General features: G+C 52.3%; 1 protein-coding gene across 3 annotated transcripts; it reads left to right on the forward strand.

The window, feature by feature from the left end:
* Window positions 1–1,270: 1,270 nt before the first annotated feature.
* ABCF1 (ATP binding cassette subfamily F member 1) lies at window positions 1,271–17,841 on the forward strand (the record flags this gene model as incomplete). Of its 3 annotated transcripts, none has more annotated exons than XM_080709789.1 (25): window positions 1,271–1,343; window positions 5,686–5,732; window positions 7,100–7,180; window positions 7,268–7,397; window positions 7,514–7,551; window positions 7,626–7,733; window positions 8,983–9,063; window positions 9,139–9,279; window positions 10,989–11,084; window positions 11,867–11,989; window positions 12,298–12,398; window positions 12,468–12,553; window positions 13,403–13,542; window positions 13,622–13,770; window positions 14,064–14,147; window positions 14,260–14,384; window positions 14,521–14,633; window positions 14,709–14,880; window positions 15,182–15,256; window positions 15,344–15,414; window positions 16,967–16,999; window positions 17,081–17,249; window positions 17,368–17,432; window positions 17,518–17,590; window positions 17,675–17,841. In XM_080709789.1, 25 exons carry the CDS (start codon window positions 1,271–1,273, stop codon window positions 17,839–17,841), a joined length of 2,541 nt encoding a protein of 846 aa, XP_080565915.1. The 3 variants fall into 3 exon arrangements, with proteins under 3 accessions (XP_080565915.1, XP_080565914.1, XP_080565916.1); XM_080709788.1 differs by having other exon boundaries at window positions 9,139–9,261; XM_080709790.1 differs by lacking the exon at window positions 10,989–11,084 and having other exon boundaries at window positions 9,139–9,261.
* Between the last annotated feature and the right edge of the window lie 8,504 nt (window positions 17,842–26,345).

The raw sequence follows: 26,345 nt of genomic DNA on the forward strand, positions 1-26,345 counted from the left end.
GCGTGGGGATTACAAGTGCGTGCGCCACCACTCTCGGGTTGAGACCCTGTTATTAAAAATAAAACGGTGTGGTGGCACAAGTTTATAATCCTAGTACTTGGGAGGCTGAGACAGGAGGAAGGCAGGTTCGCGGCCAGTCTCAGCTACTTAGGCCCTCTGCAATTTAGCCAGATCCTGTTTCAAAATAAAGAACAAAAACTAGGAATGGGAGTGTAGCTCGAAGATACAATGCCCCTGAGTTCCATCCCCAGGACCACCAAAAAAAAAAAGTGGAGGGCCTAAGTAGCTGAGGCTAGCCACAAACCTGTGATCCTCAGGTCTCAGCCTCCCAAGTATCAGGATTAAAAGAGTGCAACACCACGCCCAGCTTCCCAGTACTTGTGAGGCCAGAGGATTGCAGGTTCCCAGCCAGTGAGACCCTTTCTCAAACAAATAAGACTAGGGGTGTGTCTCAAAGGCAGACTGCCCATGAGTTCCATCCACAGTGCCACATACAAAAGAATGATAATAAAATTAAATAGGGTTGGGGGTGGGGTGGCTCAGAAGTAGGCTGCCCCTGGGTCCAATCCCTACTTTCACAAGAAAAAGGCTGGACAAATGCACCTTTTTTATTTTTTTCTTGTGATGCTGAAGTATTTCTTGTGTTATTGTGGCACTGTACCTCTGAACTATACCCCCAATCTTATTTTATTCTTTATTTTGAAACAGGGTCTCGCTAAATTGCAGAGGGCCTCACTAAGTAGCTGAGGCTGTCCGCGAACCGCGATCCTCCTGTCTCAACCTCCCAAACGCTGGGATTATAAGCGTGCACCACCACGGCCGGCCATTTTATTTTTATTTTGACACAGATATCCCTGGGTTGATGAAAGTCTCACTACTTAGTGAGGCTGTCCCAAACCTGCCATCCTCCTGTCTCAGCCTCCCTGTCTCGCAAGTACTGGGATTACAAGCATGTGGCACCACGCCTGGCTCTGTATCCACTTTAAGAAAAAAAAATTACTCCTCAACTACCTACTACTACCCAGAAATAGTTATGCAAATTCCTTTAGTCTCTCGCCGTCGCAGGGTCTCCGGGTCGGGCTTCCTCGCTGGTCATAAACTGCGGGGAGACGCCACCGCAGCTGGTGGAGAAGGACCCGCCCACCAGCGCAGGCCACGCCCCCAGACCACGTTACGTCACGGCGCGCACGTGGGCCGGGAGCCGGGGTCCTCGCCGCCGGAAGCGGAAGCAGCGCCGGGCGCCTCCGGAGTGGCCGCAACTGCCACCGCTATGCCGAAGGGGCCCAAGCAGCAGCCGCCGGAGCCCGAATGGATCGGGGACGGGGAGAGCACCGGCCCCGCAGGTGAGGGTGGCGGGCAGGGAGGAAGGAGAAGAGGGGAGCCGCGTGCCCCCGGAGGGGTCAGCGGACGCGCACCGCCCAGGCCCGCGCGGCCACTGCGCATGCGTGCCGGGGCCGGCGAGCTTCGGCCCCGGCCCGAGGGGGTTTGGGGTGGGAAGAGGGAAGTCGCTGCGGGGTCGCGCTCCGGCTTCCGTGGGTCTGGGAAGACACGAGGAAGAGCATATGGTACTGAGGCAGAGATCAGGAGAAACGAGAACGTTTTCCCGGCTTCTTTTGGACATCTTCCCTACTGCTTTGTATTGTACAGGAACATAAGCCTGCTTCGACCTCCCTCTCCTCCTCCGCCCCCAGTGCACACGCCGCGGGAGCCCGTGTGCGCTCTCGTTTAGTTTCTCAGGAGAGGATGACCCCTCCTGGGTTTCTTCATGACACGCCATCCGATTCAGCTGGAGCAAGCATAGATTTTTTTGGGTGTTAGGATTGAGGTTACGATTAATTTAAAAGTAGGAAATGTTGGTTGTTTTAGTGTAGGCATATTATATATACTGTACATTGGGAGTGGAAAGAAAAAGCCACGAAAACAGCTTCCGAGGCTTGGAAGGTACTTCAGGGGGTAGATAATGTGGACACATGTATACATGTAACTATAATAAGTACAGTGACTAATTTTACTAGCGTTTATAGGACGCCTGTAGTGTATCAGATACTATGGGGAGGAGCTGAATGTAAAGATTGAAAGTAAGCCATTTCTTCCCTTTTTTTCCCCTTGCTTTCTGTGGTTCTATGGATTGAACTACGGGACATTTTGCTTTTTTTTTTTTTTTAATTGGTGGTACTGGGGTGGAACCCAGAGGCTTTCTACCTCTGGGTTATACTCCCAGACCTATTTTACATATGTATATATATTTATTTATTTATTTATTTATTTTGAAACAGGGTCTCGCTAAGTTTTTGAGAGCCTCACTAGGTAGCTGAGGGTGGCTTTAAACCTGGCTCAGCCCCCCAAGCGCGCGCCACCACACCCGGCATTTTATTTTGATTTTGAAACAGGGTCTCCCTAGTTTAAGGAGAGTCTCCCTATTTGCTGAGTTTCCCTTGGAACCTGCAATCCTCCTGTTTAAGCCACCACATCTGGCTACCCCCAGCTCTATTCGCTTCACCCCGTACTGAGGTTTGAACCCAGGGGCATTCTGCCTCTTGAGCTACACCCCAGCCCTGTTTTTTACTCTTTATTCTGAAACATTAAGTGGTGGAGAGCCTCACTAAATAGCTGAGTCTGGCCACAAATTTGCAGTCCGCCTGTCTCAGCCTCCCAAGTACTGAAATTACAAGCATGCACATCTGGCTGTGTGTATCTGTGGTACTGGGGACTAAACTCCAAGGCATTCTTCCTCTGAGCCACACCTGAGGTTAGGCTCGCTCACTGAATTCCTGAGGTTGGGCTTGAACCTAGGATCATGTCTCAGCCTCCCAAGTATTGGGAATACAGGTGTGCACCACCATCCCTGGCTTTTCCTCCTTTAAAACAGCGTCTCACTAGGTTGCTGAGAGTGTCACTGCATTGCTGAAGGTGGCCCCAAACTTCCTTCTGTCTCAGCGTCCGAAGTACTAAGATTACAGGTGTGTGCCACCACACCTACCTCTTTAAATAATTCTGTGGATGAGACAAATTCCAAATTTCCACTGTGGCATCTGATTGGCACCCCCAAAATTTAAGATTTTGGAGTGTGTGTGTGTGTGTGTGTGTGTGTGTGTTGCTGGGAATTGAACCCAGAGGCATTTACCTCTGAGCTACACCCTCAGTCCTGTTTTTTATTCTTTATTTTCAAACAAGGTCTCACTGAGTTGTGGAGGGCCTAAGTAGCTGAGTCTGGCTGTGAACCTGCATTCCTCCCGTCTCAGCCTCCCAAGCCGGGGATTTCAAGCGTGCGCCACCACCTCGCCCTGTTGGAATTTTTGATTAGGGAAGCTCAACCTGTATGTTCAGAAAGAACAGGGAGGTAGATGTGGTAGCGTTTGCCTGTAAGCCAAGCTAGTAACCAGCTACTCAGGAAACGGAGGCAGGAGGATTGAAAGTTCAAGACCTGCCCTGGGCAGCTTAGCAAGACCCTGTCTCAAAATGGGCGTGAAGGAAAAGCGCAGGCTGCTCACGGCCTCCCAGCCTTCGCCGTAGTCCTACCTTTTGTGGGGGGAGAAAAGAGAGGGACAGCTGAGGGTGGGGCGCATGCCTGTAATCCCAGTATTCCGGAGGCAATTTAGCGAGACCTTGTCTCAAATAAACAGAAAAGGTTCTGGGGTGTAGCTCAGAGGCAGAGTGCCCCTGCGTTCAATCCCCAGCAGCCCCATGAAACAAACAATAGAGACGGCTGGAGGGAGGAGCTGGAGTTAGTGCAGTCAGCAATCCCGTTGATGTCCTGTGCTCCCTGGGAAGCGAGCTGAGCTGTCAGGCCACTCCTTATAAAGGGATACCAGACGGGCGCCCAAGCCGTGCCTCGAGGTGTGTGCCGTGCTGGGCAGCAGAGCAGCTGGGCCTAGGCCAGGCCTTCCCTCGCCAGGTGGCTCTGTTCCCGTGGCCTGCGGCCTCACAAGCGGGACATCCCGAGCAATTCATGCCGTCTCCTGCCTTGCCCCACATAGGAACGTGGGGCAGGTCGGGAAGGGACCGTCTCTTCCACTCTTTCCTGGAAAGTGGAGCTGCTGACACCTACTCTTTCCGGCTGGAAACGCAGGAACCATCTCTATCTTCTCACCCCTGCCCTCCACCGCCTCTGCTGCGGCCTCCACCTCTCCCTCCTTGCACCACCGTCCACCTCTCCCTCCTTGCACCACCGTCCAGGGGATTGAGCCCAGGACCGTCTACAGCTGAGCCACACCCCAGCTCTTTGCATGTTTGTTTGGAAACGGTCTAGCTAGGCTGCTGAGGCTGGCCTCAGACCTGCAGTCCTCCTATCTCAGCCTCCCAGGTACACTGAGGTTATTTGCATGCGCCACCACACCTTGCTCCTCTGAGCCCTTTACCTTTTTTTATTTTGAAACGTGTCTCACTAAGTTGCCCAGGGTCTGTCTTAGTTGCTGGGACTGGCCTGGAAGCTCGAGATCCTCTGTTTCAGCCTCCTGAGTACTGGGAGCATAGGTGTGCATCGGCCTGGCTTTCTTTCTTTCTTTCTTTCTTTCTTTCTTTCTTTCTCTTTTAGGTTTTGGGGATACAACCCAGGGGCATTCTACCTCACAGCTACATCCCGGCCTTATTTTTTATTCTTTATTTTGAAACAGGGTCTCACTAAATTGTGGAAGTCTCACTAAGTAGCTGTGGCTGGCCGAGAACCTGCAATCCTCCTGTCTCAGCCTCCCGAGTACTAGGATTCCACGCATGTGCCTTGCTGCCCAGCTTCCTGATGTTCATGTTCCCTCCGGTCCTTGCTCCACTCTGAAACTAGACCATAAGTTCAGGATGCAGTGATCATACCAGCAGCCGCAGCCGGCCTTACCTCACCCCTCCCGCCTCACCAGCGGCGTGCCTCCCCAGCTGGGCCGCTGCTCGCTGACCACCTTCCCCAGGAGGGCCGGCCCACCAGACGGGCGGCCCGGCCTGGACATGGCTGCGCTGCAGTTGCCTGTGCAGACCTGGCTTTCCAAGCGTACGCGCTCCAGGGACACCCTCGTCCGCTTTGCTGCTCTGTCCCCACGCTTGCAGTGTCTGGCACCTGGCGGCTCTGTGGTAATGGCTATTTGTGAAGTGAATGAAAGGAGAGAGGAATGCTTTTTCTTTTTTCTTTTTTTTTTGGTGGTACTGGGGGTGGAGCCCAGAGGCTTTCTACCTCCGGGCTATACTCCCAGACCTATTTTATACTTTATTTGGAAACAGGGTCTCACTAAGTTGCTGAGAGCCTCACTAAGTAGCTGAGGCTGGCTTCGAACCTGTGCAATCCTCCTGCCTCAGCCTCCCAAGCGCGGGGATTATAAGCTGTGCCACAATGCCCGGCTGAGGAATGATATCTTTACAAGAGATACGGGACAGCACAAAGTGTAGAGAGTGGTAATTGAGAAAAAAAAAAAAAAGTGCTGTTGGCCAGGTGTGGTAGCCCACACCTGTAATTCCAGACTTGGGAGGCTGAGATGTGAGGATTGCAGGTTCAAGGCCAGCCTCTGAAACTTAGTCCCTATTTCAAAATTAAAAAGGACTGGGGGTGTAGCTCAGAGGTAGAATCCCCTGGGCTAAATGACACACACACACATTTCCGCTCGCACGCTCTCTCTGTTCGGTGGAGGCCAGCACAAGCTTAGTAGGGGAAATTGGACAGCTTCGGAATTTGTGGGTTTTTATCATGTCTGCTTCATCTTCCAGACAAAGTGGTGAAGAAGGGGAAGAAGGACAAGAAGACCAAGAAGACGGTAAGCAGCTTCAGCAGCTTAGCGACTGTCAGCAACCTGGGGAAACTTTAAACCAAATTCAAAGGGCGTGGGTGTAGCTGGGGAGACGGCCCCTGGGTGCAGCCCCAGGACAGCAGCAGCAAAGGCGGTGGGTAAATGCGGGACAGGAGAAGTGAGCCTGGGTATCCGCACAATCGATTGCTGAGAGGTGCTGGGACTAAAGGAGGGAGAAGGGCTTGCGGAGAGGGGACAGGAGCAGGGCACCTGCCTGTAGTGTCAGCTGCTTGGGAGGCTGAGGCAGGAGAGTTTGAGGCCAGCATAGGTAATGTACTGAAACAGTTTCCAAAAAATTATGCATCCACTGATACTTTTTTTAAAAAAAAGGATGGGTGTGGTTAGGCACACTTGTAATCCCAGCATACTAAAGATTGAATCCAAGTCATTCTGAACTTTGAGCTATATCTCTAGTCTTTTTTTTTTTTTTTTTTCTTCTTCTTCTTCTTCAGTGCTGAGGATGAAACCCAGGGGCCTTTACCTCCAGGCCATACTCCCAGACCTATTTTGTATTTTATTTGGAAACAAGGTCTCACTAAGTTGCTGAGAGCCTCCCTAAGTAGCTGAGGCTGGCTTTGAACCTGCGCAATCCTCCTGTGTCAGCCTCCCAAGTACTGGGATTACAAGTGTGCGCCACCACACCCAGCTCTGATCCTTATTTTTATTTTTTTTTTGTTTTGATTTAGGGTCTCACTAGGTTGCTGAGATTCTGCTATGTTTCTGGGGCTGCCCTTGAACCTGCGATCCCCCTATCTTAGGCTCCCAAGCACTGACCAGAATTACCAGCACACGCCACCACACCTAGCTAAAAGCATCTTTTCAAAATACTCTACCGAGCCGACGTGGTGGCGCACGCTTGTAATCCCATCTTTCGGGAGGCTTAGACCAGAGGATCACGGTTTACAGACAGCCTCAGCTACTTAGGCCTTTTGCAACTCAGTGAGACCCTGTTTCAAAATAAAGGATAAAAATAGGACTGGGGTGTAGCTTGGTGGTAGAATGCCCCTGGGTTCCATCCCCAGTACCGCAGAAAAAGAGAAAAGAAGCCGAGCATCGTGGCGCAGCCTGTAATCTCAGGACTTGGGAGGCTGAGGCAGGAGCATCACAGGCTCCCCGTCAGCCTCAGCAGTTTAGCAAGGTCCTCCACAACTCAGAGACCCTGTTTCAAAATAAAACATAAAATAGGGCTGGGATGTGGCTTGGAGGTAGAACGCCTCTGGGCTCGCTCTCCAGTAACACAGAAGGGTGGGGCGTTGAGAGTGGAGTGGAGGTTCTGTGCGCAGACAGTGTGGTTCGTCGGGAGCCGAGCTTGGCCTCATCTTTGCCCTCTGCAGTTCTTTGAGGAGCTGGCGGTGGAGGACAAGCAAGCTGAGGAGGAAGAGAAGGTGCTGAAGGAGCAGCAGCTGCAGCAGCAGGTGAGGCGCCGGGCGAGCGCGCGGCTGCTGGGGACTCCGGGCGGGGTGGTGTCGGGCCTGGTTCCATTCTCCAGCCTCTTCGTTTAGCAGCAAAAGAAGAAGAAGGACACCCGGAAAGGCCGGCGGAGGAAGGACGCGGACGACGATGGGGAGGAGAAGGAGCTCATGGAGCGCCTCAAGAAGCTCTCGGTGCCCGCCAGCGACGAAGAGGATGAAGGTGAGCGGCCGCAGGGCTGCGCTGGGCGAGGCCAGAGCCGGGCCTCCCTCACGCCCTCCCTCCCTCACGACCTCCCTTCCTCACGCCCGCCCTCATGCCCTCCCTTGCCGTTCCAGCACCAGCGCCCGCACCCCGAGGAGGCCGCAAAGCCAAGGTGAGCTTCTGCGTGGTAAGTTAGACCCGGGTGCCACGCGGCCCTCGCTGAGCTCTGGCTCGCTCTTTCTCCAGGCTGGTAATGCTTTCGCAGCCCTGATTCAGGATCAGAGTGAGGACGAGGAGGAGGAAGAAAAACACCCCCCGAAGCCCGCCAAGCCAGAGAAGAACCGGATCAATAAGGTGACAAGCTCCGGTCCGCTCGCCCGCCCCCCAGCAGCCGTGCCTCCAGTGCTTCCAGCGCTCAGACTAGCTGTTGGGGTGTCCCACCCCTCTTAAATCCTCAGTGTTAGGGATTCAAGCCAGTGGTACTCTACCATTGAGTTATATTCCGTGTGTGTGTGTGTGTGTGTGTGTGTAAGCACAGGCACAAGCGAGCAAGCACTAGTTAGTGTGTGTGTTAATTACTGGGGATGGAACCCAGAGGCCTTCTACCTCCAGGCTCTTTTCCCCCAGCCCTATTTATATTTTATTTTGAAACTGTCTAACTAAATTAATGAGTCTCACTACTTGCTGAAGCTGTCCTCAAACCTCCGGTGCTCCTATCTCAGCCTCCAAGTACTAAGATTTCAAGCATGTACCACCACACCAGGCTCTTCCTAGTCCTTTTTTAATTTTGGTTGTTGGTGGTGCTGGGGATTTTTCTTTTTTGTGGTACTAAAGATTGAATCCAAGGTTATTCTACTGTTGAACTATATCTCTAGTCCTTTATTTTTTATTTTTGTTTTGAAACAGGGTCTCACTAAGTTGCTGAGATTCTGTTTCTGAGGCTGTCCTTGAACCTACAATCCTCCTGTCTTAGCCTCCCAACTGCTGAATGGAATTACAAGTGCGCACCACCACACCTAGCTAAAATCATCTTTTCAAAATACTCTAGCTGGGCGTGGTGGGCACACTTGTAATCCCCGCGCTTGGGAGGCGGAGACAGGAGGATCGCGCAGGTTCGAACCCAGCCTCAGCTACTTAGTGAGCCCCTGTTTCCAAATAAAATATAAAAAAGGTCTGGGAGGATAGCCAGGAGGTAGAAAGCCTCTGGGTTCCTCCCCCAGTACCACCAAAAAAAAAAAAAAAATACTCCATATCACTCAGCTACAGCAATTCTATCGCTTTCAGCTTAAAATCTAAAATAAAGGCCAGCTGGGCTTGGTAGCCTGTGCCTGTAATCCCGCACGCTCCGTGGCACCTGTGCTCCGGCGTCACCTGCCCGAGTCCCTCCAGCCTGTGCTTCACCCACCACCCTTCTCAGCTGCCTGGACACAGCCCTTAGTTTGCCGATGCTGTCTGGTTCTCTCCTTTTGTAGTCCAAGAAGGAGGCTGGGGCTTTTCTGGGTCTCATTTCTCTCCAGCGGCGCGGAGTGTAGTAGCCGGGAAGAGGTAGACTCCTAGACGTGCTTTCATGCCGGTGGCCGGCTGATGTGCGTGTCGCCCACAGGCCGTATTGGAGGAGCAGCAGCCAGGACTCAAGAGCAAGAAGGGAGAGGACGCGAAGGAGAAGCGCGGCGGGAAGGCCAAGGTGAGCGAGCGGAGCCCCAGAGGGTGGAGGGACGGCCGCCAAGGTGAGCCGCTCCTCAAGTCCCCTTTGTATTAGCCTCAAAATAAATTTGCTGCCCTGGAGAGTGAAGAAGAGGAGGAGGAGGAGGAAGAGGAAGTAAAAGGAAAGGAACCGCCCAAACAGAGAAAGGAAAAGGAGAAGGCCAAGAAGGCGGAGCAGGTTGGCTGCTGTGGGAGGGTGGGCTGAGGGACGGCCCGGGAAGAGTCGGGCTGGCGGCGGCGCGGCCGGGGTCGGCGCGGCCGGGTAGCACGTGTCCTCGGCTTGCAGTGCACAGCAAGACATCCTGCTGAGTGCTGAGTAGCCTTTCGCGTGGCTTTGCTTCTCATACTGAGGATTGAACCCTGGGTATCACAGATATGTATGTCTCCAGCAGCAGTCTTCCCCACCCTACCCTACCCCATGTTTGCGTATATGTGTGTGCGCGCGCGTGCGCGCGCGTGTGTGTGTTTTATGGAGATTGAACCCAGGGTCATTCTACCTCTGAGCTACACCACTAGCCGTGTTTTATGTTGAAACAGTCTCACTAAATTGCTGAGGCTGGCCTTGAACCTGTGATCCTCTTGTCTCAGCCTCCCGTCCTAAGTACTGGGATCACACCATGCCTGGCTACACAGCTGCTTTTCTATTTGAAATGATGTCTAAATACATTGCTCAGGCTGGCCTGAAACTTAAGATCCTCCTGCTTCAGCAGCTTTCCAGATACCTGGGATTATAGGCACGGACGTCACAGCCAGCCCTTTTTTTTTTTTTTTTTTTCAACAACTTTGAAAATAAAGCAACCATTTTTATCTCAGTGGCCACATAAAAGCAGGCCCCAGATCAGATTTGGTCGTGCACCGTAGTTGACAGCACCTGATTCAGAAAGGACGTGGCTTTGGGTTTGTCTCTGACGGTCTGTACTGGTCGTGGCATGATAAAGGCTTTGTGACCTGAACGCATCTGCCCAGCTCTGGTCCTGCCTCATACAGAGGACTCTAGTGAGCTCCGGGTCACTGTACAGCTAGCACCTTCTTGCGGGGCTGGTGTTGAGCCAGGGGCCCGGGGCGGTCCCTCGCCCTGTGGGTGTGCTGTGTTCCCGAGTAGCTGCGCATTGGGCTGCCTGGTGCTAGTTTGCCCTTTAACCACAGAAGCCCACTTGACACAGTGAAGCTCACTTGGGCCTGATTGAGCCCGCCTCGGTCCATGTCCTGGGTACTCGTCTCGTTTCCATGCACACTCAGGCGTCCAGGCCTGGCGGGCTCAGTGCTATGCTGGTGCTGGAGGCTGGTAAAGGCCGCGGGGAGACCACGGGAGGGGTGTGAGTGGAGGGTCCCACGTCCTCTCAGGACAGTGCTGAAGGAGTACAGGAGTGACTGGGACTGGGGCGGAGGGGGCGAGAGCAGGACGCTGAGTTACACAAGGGGCCCCAGTTTGGTTTTTTGTTGTTTTTTTGTTTTGTTTTGCAGGTCTGGGGATGGAACCCAGGGGCATTCTACCTCCAAGCTACACCCATACCCTATATTTTTTATTCTTTATTTTGAAACTGGGTCTCACTGAGTTGCAGAGGGCCTCACTAAGTAGCTGAGGCTGTCCGTGAACCACGATCCTCCCGTCTCAGCCTCCTGAATGCTGGGGTTACAAGCGTGCGCCACCACGCCCGGCTCCCAGTTTTGTTTTTTAAATCATTCTCTGGTTTAGCCGGGCATGGTGGGCACGCTTGTAATCCCCGCGCTTGGGAGGCTGAGACAGGAGGATCGCGCAGGTTCGAAGCCAGCATCACCTGGCTTCAGAGACCCTGTTTCCAAATAAAAATATAAAATAAGTCTGGGAGTGTAGCCTGGAGGTAGAAGGCCCCTGGGTTCCATCCCCAGTACCACTTAAAAAAAAAACCATACTCTGGTTTTCAGGGTTTGGAAGACGGAGAAGAGGAGGAGGGAGAGCCCAAGGCAGACGGCCCCTGTGCCAGCCTTAGCAAAAAGGAGAGGAAGAAGCTGAAGAAGCAGGTAAGTAGCTCGTTCTTGGTGGTCGAGGTCAGGGGTCTGTCTCCAGGGCCAGGGTTTCCATCTCAGAGCTAAACCCTCAACCCTGTTTTTTGTTTGTTTGTTTGTTTGTGGGTTTTTTTTTTTTTTTCAGTACTGGGGGAACCCCGGGGCAGTCTACCTTCGAGCTATGCCTCCAACCCTATTTTATTTTTTATTTGGAAACGGTCTCACTGAGCTGCTGAGGCTGGCTTCACACCTGTGATTGCTTGTCTCGGCCTCCCAAGTACTTGCATTACAGCTGTGCACTACTATGTCTGGCCATTTATTTATTTATTTGCGTACTGGGGATTGGATTCAGAAGTATTCTCTCTCCAAGCTGTACCATCAGCCTGATTTTATCATTTGTAAACAGGGTCTCGCTAAGTTGTTGAGGCTGACTTTGAACCTGACATCCTCCTGTCTCAGCCCCCCAGATTTTGAGATTACAGGCATGTGCCATCATATCTGGCTCTTAATTTTTATTTTCAAAGAGGGTCTTGCTAAATTGCTGAGGCTAAGCTTGAAACTGCACTGGGATGACAGGCCTGTGCCACTGCACCCAGCTAGGAGATTTGATTCATGCTTTAACTATGGGACATGTGAAGTTAGGGTACGAATGAGCGCTTTGGGAGCTGCCTGAGGTAAAACAAGTAGTCAAGGAAAGAACTGTGTTCTCTGGGCGATGTCTCAGCGTGTGTTGTCATGGTAACGGGAAGCGGGCAGCGGATGCAGAGGGCCTCATGCAGTTTTTCCTTCCTTCTCAGCTGGATTATGAGCGCCAGGTGGCTTCATTAAAGGCTGCTAATGCTGCGGAAAATGACTTCTCCGTGTCCCAGGCAGAGGTGTCCTCCCGCCAGGCCATGTTAGAAAATGCATCTGACATCAAGGTGAGCGGAGGCCCCTCGCCCAGCCCACTCACCTAGCGAGGAGCCGCTGCTCTGCGCAGCCCAGGCTGGTCCACCAGGAAGAAAATGCAGACATTCTTGGCCTGGCCAGCTTGAGCAAGGAGACGGCAGCCTTCTGTCCTCAGGGAAGGCGCGTGGGCTGTGCTGCCTGGCGCAGGGCAGGGGAGGGGATTCAGCTGAGGGAATGCGGTGGACAGGCTCCCCTGTGGGGCAGAGCTGCAGCTGCAGTCCCAAAGCGAGACTTAGCCAGCTGTGCTTGTCCCTGCCCTCTGCCGCCCTGATGGCCACAGCTGGAGAAGTTCAGCATCTCTGCCCACGGCAAGGAGCTGTTCGTCAACGCCGACCTGTACATCGTCGCTAGCCGCCGCTACGGCCTGGTGGGCCCCAACGGGTGAGGCGAGAGGGACTGGGGAGGGGGCTTCTGCCTGGTGGCAGGGTTCTCACAGCGCCCCTTCTCCAGCAAGGGCAAGACCACGCTCCTCAAGCACATCGCCAACCGAGCCCTGAGCATCCCGCCCAACATCGACGTGTTGCTGTGTGAGCAGGGTGAGGCCGTGGGGCGGCACGGGCGAGCCAGCTAAGAGGAGCAGGAAGGCTCCTGGTCACAGAGTTGGAAAGAATACGGAGGCTCTAAAGCTGGATGTGGTGGCGCACGCTTGTAATCCCAGTACCTAGGAGGCTGACAGGAGGGTCACAGGTTCACAGCCAGCCTCAGCTACTTAGTAACCTAGCGAGACCCTGTTTCCAAATAAGAAATAAAATCTGGCTGGGGCTGTAGCTTGGAGTTGAATGGCTCTGGGCTCAATCCCAGCACCATAAAAGGGGGCAAGGAGCTGGGCGTGGTGGCGCACGCTTGTAATCCCAATATTTGGGAGGCTGAGACCAGAGGATCACGATTCATGGACAGCCTCAGCTACTTAGTGAGTCTCTCCACAACTTAGTGAGACCCTGTTTCAAATTAAAAACAATAAAAAAAAAATAGGGCAGAAGCCAGGCGTGGTGGCGCATGCTTGTAATCCCCGTGCTTGAGAGGTGGAGACAGGATGATGACACAGGTTTGAAGCCAGCCTCACTGGCTTAAGAGACCCTATTTCCAAATAAAAATATAAAAAATAGGTCTGAGAGTGTAGTCCAGAGGTAGAAGGGTTTCCGGGAACCCCAGTACCACCAAAAAAAAAAAAAATAGGGCAGGGCGTGTAGCTCTGAGGTTGAATGCCCTTCCGTTCCATCCCCAGACCCACAAGAAAAAGGTGTGGGAGAGGGAAGGCAAATGAATGAGAGACAACCCCATTCGGAATAAGCACAATGTGCCGGGCAGGGCTGGCCAGAGGTGGGACCGAGGGGGAGGAGTGGGGTCACTCGGGTCCGCGGCCTCACCGTCCTCCCATGCCCCAGAGGTGGTAGCGGATGAGACGCCAGCGGTGCAGGCCGTTCTTCGAGCTGACACCAAGCGATTGAAGCTTCTGGAAGAGGAACGCCGGCTTCAGGGACAGCTGGAGCAAGGAGACGACACGGCTGCCGAGAGGCTGGAGAAGGTAGAGGAGACGGCACAGGGGACGCGGGAAGACTCGGGTTCCTAGCCCCTGCACACCGTCCTCTTCTCCCTCCTCCCAGGTGTATGAGGAATTGCGGGCAACCGGGGCAGCGGCTGCAGAGGCCAAAGCACGGCGGATCCTGGCTGGCCTGGGCTTCGACCCCGAGATGCAGAATCGGCCCACGCAGAAGTTCTCAGGGGGCTGGCGGATGCGCGTCTCCCTGGCCAGGTAGGCCGTCCATCCTGCCCCCAAACTAGGGGGGGCCCTTTCCTTCTGTCTTCCAAGGCCAGCAAGAAACTTCGAGGCTAACATCTTTCCCGATGCCTGCACTTTGAGAACTCGGGGTCTTCTCTGTTCTCTCCCTACCGGGCGGTGTGTTAAAACAACATCTCCTGCTCAGGATTGCTCTGAGGAGAGGCTGGGAGGCGTTTTGGTGGTCTCAGGCCCTGCCTCCCAGAGGCTTCTCCATGGTGGTTGAGCAGGGAACGTCCTCCCCCTGAGTGCACTCCACTCTCCTCTAGGGCGCTGTTCATGGAGCCTACGCTGCTGATGTTGGACGAGCCCACCAACCACCTGGATCTCAACGCTGTCATCTGGCTCAATAAGTGTGTCCCTCCCGCCATGCTGCCCTCCTCCCAGTGTTCCTTCCCCGCCCATCCTTGTCTGCCCCTGGCGGGTTCCTCCCTATTGTGACGCTTCCACCCTCCCGCCACCCAGCTACCTGCAGGGCTGGCGAAAGACGCTGCTCATCGTCTCCCACGACCAGGGCTTCCTGGACGACGTGTGCACTGATATCATCCACCTCGACGCCCAGCGCCTCCACTACTACCGGGGCAATTACAGTACGTGGGGCGGCTGTGCGGACGCGGTGATGCACTGAACCTTACGTCCCTGGCGGCGATGGCCGCCCCTCCTTGCCTGTCCTTGTCCCTCTGCTAGAGAGTGGCAGCCATTGAAGCCCGCCTCCCTTTCCCCCAGTGACCTTCAAGAAGATGTACCAGCAGAAGCAGAAGGAGCTGCTGAAGCAGTACGAGAAGCAGGAGAAGAAGCTGAAGGAGCTGAAGGCCGGCGGCAAGTCCACCAAGCAGGCGGTGCGCGGCGCTCCCGGCGGTTGGGGGGGGGGTGCAGCGACTGCAGGGGCTCACCTCGCCTTCCTCCCCTCCCAGGAGAAGCAGACGAAGGAGGCGCTCACTCGAAAGCAGCAGAAATGCCGACGGAAAAACCAGGACGAGGAGTCGCAGGACGCCCCCGAGCTGCTGAAGCGCCCCAGGGAGTACACCGTGCGCTTCACGTTCCCGGACCCGCCGCCGCTCAGCCCGCCCGTGCTGGGGCTGCATGGTGTGTGAGCGCACGCGCCCGCCAGGGCCAGGGCCCATGGGCCCTCGGTGCCTGAGGGGAATAGAAATGTCTTTTCCTAGCCGGGCATGGTGGCGCACACTTGTAATCCCCGCGCTTGGGAGGCTGAGACAGGAGGATCGCGCTGGTTCGGAGCCAGCCTCGCTGGCTTAAGAGACCCTGTTTCCACATAAAGTTAAAAAATAGGTCTGGGAGTGTAGCCCGGAGGTAGAAGGGCTTCCAGGAACCCCAGTACCACCAAAAAAAAAAAAAAAGAAAAGAAATGTCTTTTCCTGCCTTTCAGGTGTGACATTTGGCTACGAGGGACAGAAAGCGCTGTTTAAGAACCTGGATTTTGGCATTGACATGGACTCGAGGAGTGAGTGTGTCGGGGGCTCTGGGCCGTGCGGCAGGGGCTCCGGGATTTGGGGGCCTCCTCGTCCGACCGCCTGTCTCCTTCCTGCAGTCTGCATCGTGGGCCCCAACGGCGTGGGGAAGAGCACGCTGCTGCTGCTGCTGACCGGCAAGCTGACGCCTGTGAGTGTCGCAGGGAGGGCGCGGTTAAATACGGAGCCCGTGGTGCCTCGGCTCCCTGAGGGGAGAGTGGCGCTCAGTTCAGGAGGACCCGGCTAGGCTGGGGAGCACCTCCCCGTGTGTTTCAGCCACATAAGAAACACAAGTGCACCGTGGCAGGAAGGTCGCAGGTTCAAGACCTTCCAAAATAACATGGGTTGGGGTGTGACCAGAGGCAGAGCACACAGAATAAAGAACTTCATGCCCATTGGAGGTTGACTAGAAACTGCATAAGCCAGGAGGAAAGTAGAGAGGTAACGCTGTTAATGATGGGGTTGGCAGCTTCCCCCTTCAATGTGCATTGTTTTTCTTACAAAGTGGGCTCTCATAGCCAGGCATGCTGGTATATTTTTGTAAACCCAATACTTGGGAGGCTGAGACAGGAGGATTGCAGGTTCGCAGCCAGCCTCAACTACGTAGTGAGGCCCTCGGCAACTTAGTGAGACCCTGTTGCAAACCAAGAGCCAGGTGTGGTGGCGTGTTATAATCACAGTATTTTGGAGGCTGAGACGGGAGGATTGTAGGTTCGAGGATAGCTTCGGCAAGTAGTGAGACTTTCACCAACCTAGTGAGACAGTGTTTTAAAACAAAAATAAAGTAGGGCTGGGAGTATAGGTCAGGGGTATGAATGCCCCTGGGCTCAGTCCTCAGTACCACAAAAAATAAAAAAATAAATAAAATAGGCTAGGGGGTTAGCCCTGAGGTAGAACACGCCTGGGTTTCATCCCCCATACCACACACACACACAAAAGAAACTCATTTTATAGTTGGGTCTTTTTTTTTTTTTTTTTTTTTTTTTTTTTTTTTTTTTTGGCAGTATAGGGATAGAACCCGGGGCATTTTACCTTTTGAATCAGGGCCCTGCTAGGGTGCTGAGAGTCTCATTACTAGCTGAGGCTGTCCTCAAACCTGTGATCCTCCTGTCTCAGCCTCCTTTGCACTGGAATTATAGGCATCCACCACCTTGCCTGTCTCATGTGAGTTATTTTATAGCCAGCCTTTTCCAGATAATAAATTTCCTTTGCTAATTTTACATATGCATACATTCATTTCATATTGTTGTCCATAATTTATTTAGTGCCAGCCATTTGGAATTTATTCTAGGACTTGTGCAGGGTATTGTCGTGTAGAGCTTGGGAAAGGTGGTAGCCATTTCTCTTTCCTGCAGCGGTGTTGAGAGGCCATGTCTTCACACCCACAGAGTAGATCTTTAGAAAAGGCCTCAAATCTGTCCTTTATTTTTTATGGTGTTGGGGATTGAACCCAGCTGTATTTTATTTTGAAACAGTCTTGCTAAATTGCTGGGGCTGGCCTTGAACTCCCAAGTATTGGGATTACAGGCATGTGCCATGATGCCGTGCTACACAGCCCCTTTTTTGTTTTGAAACGACGTCCTGCTGAGTTGTCCGGGCTGGCCTGAGACTTAGATCCCCTGCCTTGGCCTCGCGTGTTTCCCTCAGAAGAGCTGGGCAGTGGAGGCCCCTTTCCCTGCTCTTACACCCTGGCTTTCTTGCAGACCCGTGGAGAGATGAGAAAGAACCATCGACTGGTAAGCGGGCTGTGGGAATTAGGGATTGACACCGGTTGAGGAAGCAGCACTGTGGCTAATCCCCCGCTCTCCTCCTGGCAGAAAATTGGCTTCTTCAACCAGCAGTACGCAGAGCAGCTGCACATGGAGGAGACGCCCACCGAGTATCTGCAGCGCAGCTTCAACCTGCCCTACCAGGACGCCCGCAAGTGCCTGGGCCGCTTTGGCCTGGAGAGCCACGCCCACACCATCCAGATCTGCAAGCTCTCCGGTATCACCCAGGGCTCCTTATCACCCAGCCCAGACGCCCTGGAGGCCCCGAGGCCCAGGGGCCTCAGCACAGAGCGCGAGGCTTGCGAGGCTGACCGGCCTCGTTTCTTTTGCTGCAGGTGGGCAGAAAGCCCGGGTGGTGTTTGCGGAGCTGGCCTGCCGGGAGCCTGATGTCCTCATCCTGGTGAGCAGGCTGGGCTGGGCGCAGGGCGGCGGCGCAGCGCAGTGGGAGGGCGGGCTCACCTGCTAGACGCCTCCTTCCTTCACAGGACGAGCCCACCAATAACTTGGACATAGAGTCGATTGATGCTCTGGGGGAGGCCATCAACGAATACAAAGGCGGTGAGTGAGCTCCGCACTGGCCTCGGCCTTGGCTGGAACCCTCCTGTCACGCTCTCATCCTCTGTCCCCGCCGTCTTCCCTCAGCTGTGATCATCGTCAGCCACGACGCCCGGCTCATCACGGAGACCAACTGCCAGCTGTGGGTGGTGGAGGAGCAGAGCGTCAGCCAGATCGACGGGGACTTTGAGGACTACAAGCGCGAGGTGCTGGAGGCCCTGGGCGAGGTCATGGTGAACCGGCCCCGAGAGTGAGCTGGCGGCTTCCCTCGGAGCCGTGTGCCGCCTCGCTCCCGTGACTGACGTTCCTCTGCACGGCCAGGTGGCCCTTGCCGTGGGCTTTTGCCTGGACACTCACCCCCGAAGCAGGCACTGGCCCCCTCGGCGGCGGCAGGCCCCGCGGCCCTGCTCCGCTGAGCCGTGCCGTTCTCTTGGGTGCGTTTAATGCTGACCTCCGGGACACGAGCTGCTGAGCCTCAGAGTGGGAGGCAAGCGGCCAGGCCCGCGCTCTGGTCCAGCCTAGGCCCAAACCTGCAGCCTGTGGTCCACTGGGGACTGAGGGCAGGCAAGGAAAGGAAAGCTGCTGGAATCCAGGCTCCCTTCCCAAGGGGAGAAATAAAGGAGTTGCTGCACCCTGTCGCGTTGGAGTTGGAGCTGTTCTCATGGGCGTTGGGACTTTGTCAGCTTGACTCGTTGCTTCAGTTTGCCAGCAGTGTGTGGTGTCCCAGGTCCCCACAAGTACAGCTGCGTCCAGCCTGCCGCCTCGCCACACCGCGCCGCCCTGCGGTTCCGGGATCCTCCCGCTCCATGTGTGAGCTAAGCACACCAGGCAGGAGGCGTCTGCCTGTGCTCAGGGACCTGGGGACTGATCCTACAAATTAGGCTACCCAGACCCGGTGCAGCATGCACACCTGTAATCCAGTATTTGGGAGGCTGAAATGGGAGGGATTGCAGGTTCAAGGCCAACCTTATCTATTTAGCAAGACCCCATTTCAGAATGACTTTTACAAAAAGGATGAGGGAGAGCCGGGCGTGGTGGCATACACTTGCAATCCCAGCATTTGGGAGGCTGAGACCGTAGGATGGCGGTTCGCGGACAGCCTCAGCTACTTAGTGAAGCCCTCTGCAACTCAGTGAGACCCGGTACAAAATAATAAAAAAAATACGGCAGGGGGTGTAGCTGGGAGGTCAAATGCCCCTGGGTTCCACCTCCAGACCCACCTCCCCACCCCCCAAAAAAAAGGATGAGGGAGCTGGGTGTGGTGCGCACACCTGCAATCCCGGTACTTGGGATTCTAGGATGGGAGGATCACAGGTTCGTGGCCAGCCTCAACAACTTAGGCCCTGTTTCAAAATAAAATAGGGCTGCGAGTGTAGCTTGGAGGTAGAAGGCCCCTGGGTTTCAATCCCCGGGACCACGAATTAGATGGAGGGATAGAATGCTCCTGGATCCAGTCTCTACTACCACCAAAAGACAAGTGGACGGGGGACCAGGGTCTGCGCCGTGGCATGCGATCGCCACGGTTCTGTGACGTACATCTGTCGTAGCCTGGCTGATGGGACCGTCGGGTCTGCTTACTAATGGCGTGACCTCGGGCAAGCTGCTTGGCCTCTCCATACCAGTTTTGTCTCTAGAATGAAGCTAAGCCAGGCCTGGTGGTACTGGCCTTGACAGGCCAGCCTCAGCAACTTAGACCCTGACTCAACATGAATAGGGCTAGGTGGAAGGCCCCTGCGTTCATCCCCCAGTACTAATAAAGAACAAACTGGCAAGTCTACCTCATAGTGCTGTTAGGAAACTAGATTTACTTTTGGACGGAGCTACTGGAGATTAAACCCAGGAGCCTCCCAAGTACTGGGATTACTAGCACGCACCACCAGTTCTAGAAAGGGAACTTAGATGATGATTATTTTTTTTAATGGTGGTGGTACTGGGGTTCCTGGAAACCCTTCTACCTCCAGGCTACACTCCCAATCCTATTTTTATACATTTTATTTGGAAACAGGGTCTCTTAAGCCAGCGCAGCTGGCTGGCTTCAAACCTGCGCAATCCTCCTGTCTCCGCCTCCCAAGCACAGGATTACAAGGAGGATTACAAGCGTGCGCCACCATGCTCTGGGGAACTAGATTTTATAAAATGATTTTAATTTTCTCTTTTTTCCCCTTAGTTTTCAGCTCATTAACCTAGATGAGATACTACGTAAAATATATATAAGAATTTTGTGGCACTGGAGATGGAACCCAGCGATACCCCAAACCCTATTATTTATTCATTATTTTTATTTATTTTATTTTTTTTTTTTTGTGGTACTCGGGGTGGAACCCAGAGACTTTCTACCTCTGGGCTATACTCCCAGACCCATTTTATATTTTATTTGGAAACAGGGTCTAAGTTGCTGAGAGCCTCACTAAGTAGCTGAGGCTGGCTTCGAACCTGTGCGATCCTCCTGTCTCAGCCTCCCAAGCGCGGGGATTACAAGTGTGCGCCACCACACCCGGCTTTATTCTTTATTTTGAAACTGGGTCTAAGTAGTTGAGGCTGACCACGAACTGCTATCCTCTGGTCTCAGCCTCCCAAATGCTGGGATTCGAGTGTGCACCACCACGCCTGGCGTATACTTCCAAAGCAAATAAAATTTCTGCACTTCAATTTTTTTTTTTTTTTTTTTGGTGGTACTGGGGTTCCTGGAAGCCCTTCTACCTCCGGGCTACGCTCCCAGACCTATTTTATATGTTTTTATTTGGAAACAGGATCTCTTAAGCCAGCACGGCTGGCTTCGAACCAGAGCAATTCTCCTGTCTCCGCCTCCCAAGCGCAGGGATTACAAGTGTGCACCACCACGCCTGGCTGCACATCCATTTTTGATCACACACGTCTTCCTTCCCCTTGCTCACGCACGCGTGCTCGCTCTCTCTCATTCGCTCTTTTCTTTCCTAGAAGCATTCTACCTCAAAGTTTTATCTCCAGCCTGATTTTATTTCTTATTTGGAAACCGTCTCTAAGTTGCCTAAGATGTCGTCAGGCTGCCAAGGCGGGCTTCGAACCTGCTTTGATCACTAATTTCAATAAAAGTGCTCGATTCTCAAGATAACTTCTATCCATAGGCAACAATTTTATTTCTTCCTTCAGTATATGTACTAAATAATTGAGTGAGTGTGTGTGTGTGTGTGTGTGTGTGTGTGTGTGTGTGTGTGTGTGTGTGAGAGAGAGACAGAGACACTGAGAGACTGACTGGGGATTGAGACCAGGAGCAAGCATTCAACTTTTGGGGTAGGAGTCTGAGGATGGAACCCAGGGACATTTGACCTCCGAGCTACACCCCCTGCCCTATTGTTTATTTTGAAGCCGGGTCTCACTGAGTTGCAGAGGCCTCAGTAGCTGAGGTTGGCCCCAAACTGATTCTCGGGTCTCAGCCTCCCGAATCCTGGGCCACGCCCAGCTCAGCACTCACCTTCTGAGTCACACCCCCAAGCCCCTTTCAATTTTGAAACAGTAAGTCGCTGGCCTCAAACTTGGGATCTTCATGTCTCAGCCTCCCAAGTACTGGGACTCTATAGGTATTTGCCACTACATTCCGCTTATAATAGAGTTAGTTATTCACCTAGCCCAGGGCAAAAGTGCTCCTCCCAAAAAGGACAGAGGTAGGTGGAGCCAGAGGATGAGGCAGACCAGTGCAGGGCATGCAGGGAAAACCTAGTCCTGAGAAACAATTGGATTGCAGAATTCAGCCATTTTATTCATAAGCCAACTTTTATTGTCTACAAGTTAGGCACACATATACATGCTGAGCCCAGTAGAAATTATGTGTTTGTGTTATTTTTATGGCAGTACTGGGGATTGAACCCAAGGGCATTTTACTTCTGAGCTGCACCCCACCCAGCCCTATTTTTTTTTTTTTTTTTTTACTATTTTACTATTTATTGAAACAGTGATCCAGGTGTGGTGGCACACACTTGTAATTCCAGCATCTGGGAGGCTGAGACAGGAGGATTGTGATTTGCGGACAGCCTCAAGCTACTTAGTGAGGTCCTTTGCAACTCAGTGAGACCCTGACTCAAAATAAAAAATAGAGCTGTATGTGGTGACACACGATTGTAATCCTAGCGCTTGGGAGGCTGAGACAGGAGGATCGCACAGGTTCAAAGCCAGCCTCAGTTACTTAGTGAGGCTCTCAGCAACTTAGTGAGACCCTGTTTCCAAATAAAGTATAAAATAGGGCTGGGAGTTTAGCCTGGAGGTAGAAAAGCCACTGGGTTCCACCCCTAGTACCATAAATAAGTAAATTAATTAATTAATTAATTAAAAAATAGGGCTGGGGGTGTAGCTCGAAGGTCGAATGACCCTGCATGCTATCCCCAGTACCAAAAAAAAAAAAAAAAAAAGAGGGTCTCACTAAGTTGCTGGGCCTTACTGAGTAGCTGATGCTGTCCACGAACCTGAGATCCTCCTGTCTCGTCCTCCTAAATGCTGGGATTACAAGCCTGTGCCACCATGCCCGGCTCTAAAAATACTTTTTTTTTTTTTTAATTGGAGCAGGGTCTCACGAATTCGCCCAGGGCCTAAGTTGCTGAGGCTGGCCATGAAGAGGTTCTGTTTCTCCACATCTTTACCAGCAGTAGTTAAATTGTCTTTCTCTTTTCTTTTTTTGGCAGGACTAAGGAGGGGCATTCTACCTCTGAGCTACACTCCCAGCTCTATTTTCTATTCTTTTTCATTTGAAACAGTCTCACTGAGTTGCATAGGGCCTAAGTAGCTGAGGCTGGCCGCGAACCTGTGATCCTCCTGTCTCAGCCTCCAAGTATTGGGATTACAAGCACACGCCACCATGCTGGCTTGCTTTTTTGTCTTTTTGGTAAAAGCCATTCCTACTAGAAAGAAGCTGTGTCTCCTTATGCTTTTTTTTTTTTTTTTTTTTTTTTTTTTTTCCTTCAGTACTGGGGATGGAACCCAGGGCCATTCACCCCAGCCCTTTTTTTTTTTTTTTTTTTTTTTTTTTTTTTGCGGGTCTGGGATAGAACCCGGGGCATTCAACCTCTGTACAGAGCTATACCCCTTGTCCTATTTTTTTTTCTTTTTTTTTTTGCAGGTCTGGGGATGGAACCCAGGGGCATTCGACCTCTGAGCTACACCCCCTGCGCTATTTTTTATTCTTTATTTTGAAACAGGGTCTCACTGAGTTGCAGAGGGCCTCACTAAGTGGCTGAGGCTGTCCGCGAACCGCGATCCTCCAATCTCAGCCTCCCAAACGCTGGGATTACAAGCGTGCACCACCACATCCAGCTCCCTGCCCTATTTTTTATTCTTTATTTTGAGGCTGTCTGAGAACCATGATCTTCCTGTCTCAGCCTCCTGAATGATGGGATTACAAGCGTGCGCCACCATGCCCTGCTTCCTATATTTTTATTATTTATTTATTTATTGGGGGGGCGGGTTTGGGGATAGAACCCAGGGGCATTCGACCTCTGAGCTACAGCCCCTGCCCTATTTTTTATCCTTTATTTTGAAACTGGGTCTCACTGACTTGCAGAAGGCCTCACTAATTAGCTGAGGTCTCAGCCTCCCAAACGCTGGGATTACAAGCGTGTGCCACCACGCCCGGCTTTTATTCTTTATTTTGAAACAGTCTGAGTTGCAAAGCACCTCACTAAGTAGCTGAGGCTGTTCGCAAACCGTGATCTTCCTGTCTTAGCTTCCCAAGTACTGGGATTACAAGCGTGCGCCACCACGCCTACTTTATTCTTTTATTCTGAAACATGGTCTCACTAAGGGGTGAGATGGCCTAAGTTGCTAAGGCTGGCCTTGAAATAGCGATCCTCGTGTTTCAGCCTCCCAAGTATTGGTATAACAAGCATGTACCACAACACCTATCTTTGAGTTGCATTTTGTATCTGGCAAGTAATACTATCATTTTCTGCATATGAATATCTATATTCTCATATTTATTACAGCACTATTCACAAGAGAAGTAAAGTTAAAAACCCATGTGTCCAGCTGGGTGTGGTGGCGCACGCTTGTAATTCCCGCACTTGGGAGGCTGAGACAGGAGAATAGCACAGGTTCGAAGCCAGCCTCAGCTACTTAGTGAGGCTCTCAGCAGCTTAGTGAGACCCTGTTTCCAAGTAAAATATAAAATAGGTCTGGTAATACAGCCTAGAGGTAGAAGGCCTCTGGGTTCCACCCCCAGTACCACACACATTAAAAAAAAAAAACAAACCCATGTGTCTAACTAATGGATGGACAAAAAAAAAAAAAAATGTATATATAGCCGGGCATGGTGGCGCACACTTGTAATCCCAGCATTTGGGAGGCAGAGACAGGAGGATCGCAGTTCGCGGACAGCCTCGGCTACTTAGTGAGGCCCTCCGCAACTTATTAAGACCCTGTTTCAAAATAAAGAATAAAAAATTAGGGCAAGGGGTATAGGTCAGAGGTCAAATGCCCCTGGGTTCCATCCCCAGATCCGCAAAAAAATTAAAAAAGTATATATACACAATGGAATACCACTCTAAACTAAACCCTATCATTTGTGAAAACATTAATAGAGCCGGGCGTGGTGGCGCACGCTTATAATCCCCGTGCTTGGGAGGCTGAGACAGGAGGATCGCACGCGTTCGAAGCCAGCCTCAGCTACTTAGTGAGGTTCTCAGCAACTTAGTGAGACCCTGTTTCCAAAAAAAAAAAAAAAAAAAGTCTGGGAGTATAGCCTGGAGGTAGAAAGGCTCTGGCTTCCACCCCCAGTACCACAAAAAAAAAAAAAAATTTATAGAGCCGGGCATGGTTACACACGCTTGTAATCCCAGTGTCTGGGGGCTGAGACAGGAGGATCGCAGGCTCGCAGACAGCCTCAGCTACTCAGGACCTTTGCAACTCAGTGAGACTCTGTTTCAAAATAAAGCATAAAGAAATAGGGCTGAGCGGGCGTGGTGGCGCACGCTTGTAATCCCAGCATTTGGGAGCTGAGACAGGAGGATCGCACAGGTTCGAAGCCAGCCTCAGCTACTTAGTGAGGTTCTCAGCAACTTAGTGAGACCCTGTTTCGAAATAAAGTATAAAAAAATAGGTCTGGGAGTATAGCCCAGAGGTAGAAAGCCTCTGGGTTCCACCCCCAGTACCACCAAAAAAAAAAAAAAAATAGGCCTGGGGTGTATCTTGGAGGTAGAATGCATCCCTAGTACTGCAAAAACAAGAAAAAAAATTGGAACTGAATTAGTATTTCATTTTAGCTTGGCCCTTAGACTTCATCTTCTCAGGTCCTCCGCTCCCAGTGCACAGGGCAGGGATAGACTGACCGGACCCTTCACAAGCAGGGCAATGGGAAGGTGTGCTGCCACAGGCATGGCCGACTGAATGGCACAGGCCTCTGAGAGGCTGGAAGTTGTCGCCCTCGAGTGGCCAGTGCTGCAAATAACAGCCCAGACCATGTCAGCTGTAGCACTCGCAGTCTGTAAGAAGTCTCAGGATCTATCCCAAACCTACAGATTCAGAGATGCTTGCCGAGCCTGTGTTTGCCAGTGATTCTAGTGAGCACCAACTTGGAAGCCATCGTTCTCAAATGCGGCTCCTCCCCACACTCCATTTTTCCTCACCTCTGCCCACCACCACCAGGCTGCAGTGTTTCAAAATGAGAACTTCTCCCTCTCCCCTTTTTTTTGCAGGGGCATTCGACCTCCAAACTACACCCCCAGCCCTATTTTTTATTCTTTATTTTGTGACAGGGTTTCACTGAGTTGCAAAGGGCCTAACTAGCTGAGGCTGTCCGTGAACCGTGACCCTCCTGTCTCAGCCTTCGGGAAGCTGAGACTGGAGGCCTTCCGCAACTTAGACCCTGTTTCAGAATAAAGAATAAAAAATAGGGCAGGGGGTATAGCTCGGAGGTTGAATGCCCCAGTGTTCCATCCCTAGACACAGAAAAACAAACAAACAAACAACCCGTGACCCTCATTTCAGCCTCCCAAGTGCTGGGATACAGGAGCGCACGGCTACACCTGGCTTGGACTTTACTCCTTCATTATTTAGTACCAATTCTGTCTTGAAAGTAAAACAAATTGTTAGCTCCAAAGGACTGAAAAAGATTCCATGAAGGTGTGCAAGGGTCAGGCATGGTGGCGCACCTGTAGTTCTGGTGCTTGAGACACAGACAGGTGGCACTGCAGACTCAAGGACAGCCTCAGAAACAGAGAAGCCCTCAGTAACCTAGTGAGACCCCGCTTCAAAATAAAAAATTAAGCAGGCTGAAGTTGTAGCACAGAGGTAGAATGTCCCTGTTCAATTCCTGGCACCCCGCCCCCCCAAAAAAAGTTTGTTCTAGTGTACCTGTAACAGTGAGACCATTTTTTTTTCTTTCCTCTTGTACTGGGCATTAAACCCAGAAGGCTATCCTTGCCTGCAATCCTCTGGTCACAGCCTCCCAAGCACTAGGATTACAGGCATATAAGACCATGACCAAAAGGATAACAGCTTAAAAAAAAATTAACTTGTTTGAAATAGGGAAGAGGAGCTAGGTGAGTTGGCTCCAGTATTTGGGAGTAATTCCAGCGCTTGGGAGGCTGAGACAGGGATTGTAGGTTCAGAGTTAGCCTCAGCAACTTGGTGATATTGTTTCAAAACAAACAAAAACAGCGCCAGGGGCACAGCTCGAAGGCAGAATGCCCCTCGGAGTCCAAACCAAAGCAGCAGGGCAGCCGCTGCACGCGTAGGCCCGGGTGGCAAGAAATTGCGGGAACGTGACTGCGGGCAGCGACTTGGAAACCCTGCCGTG

The sequence above is a fragment of the Muscardinus avellanarius genome, assembly GCF_963383645.1.
Source record: "Muscardinus avellanarius genome assembly, chromosome: 14".
Taxonomy (NCBI): domain Eukaryota; kingdom Metazoa; phylum Chordata; class Mammalia; order Rodentia; family Gliridae; genus Muscardinus; species Muscardinus avellanarius.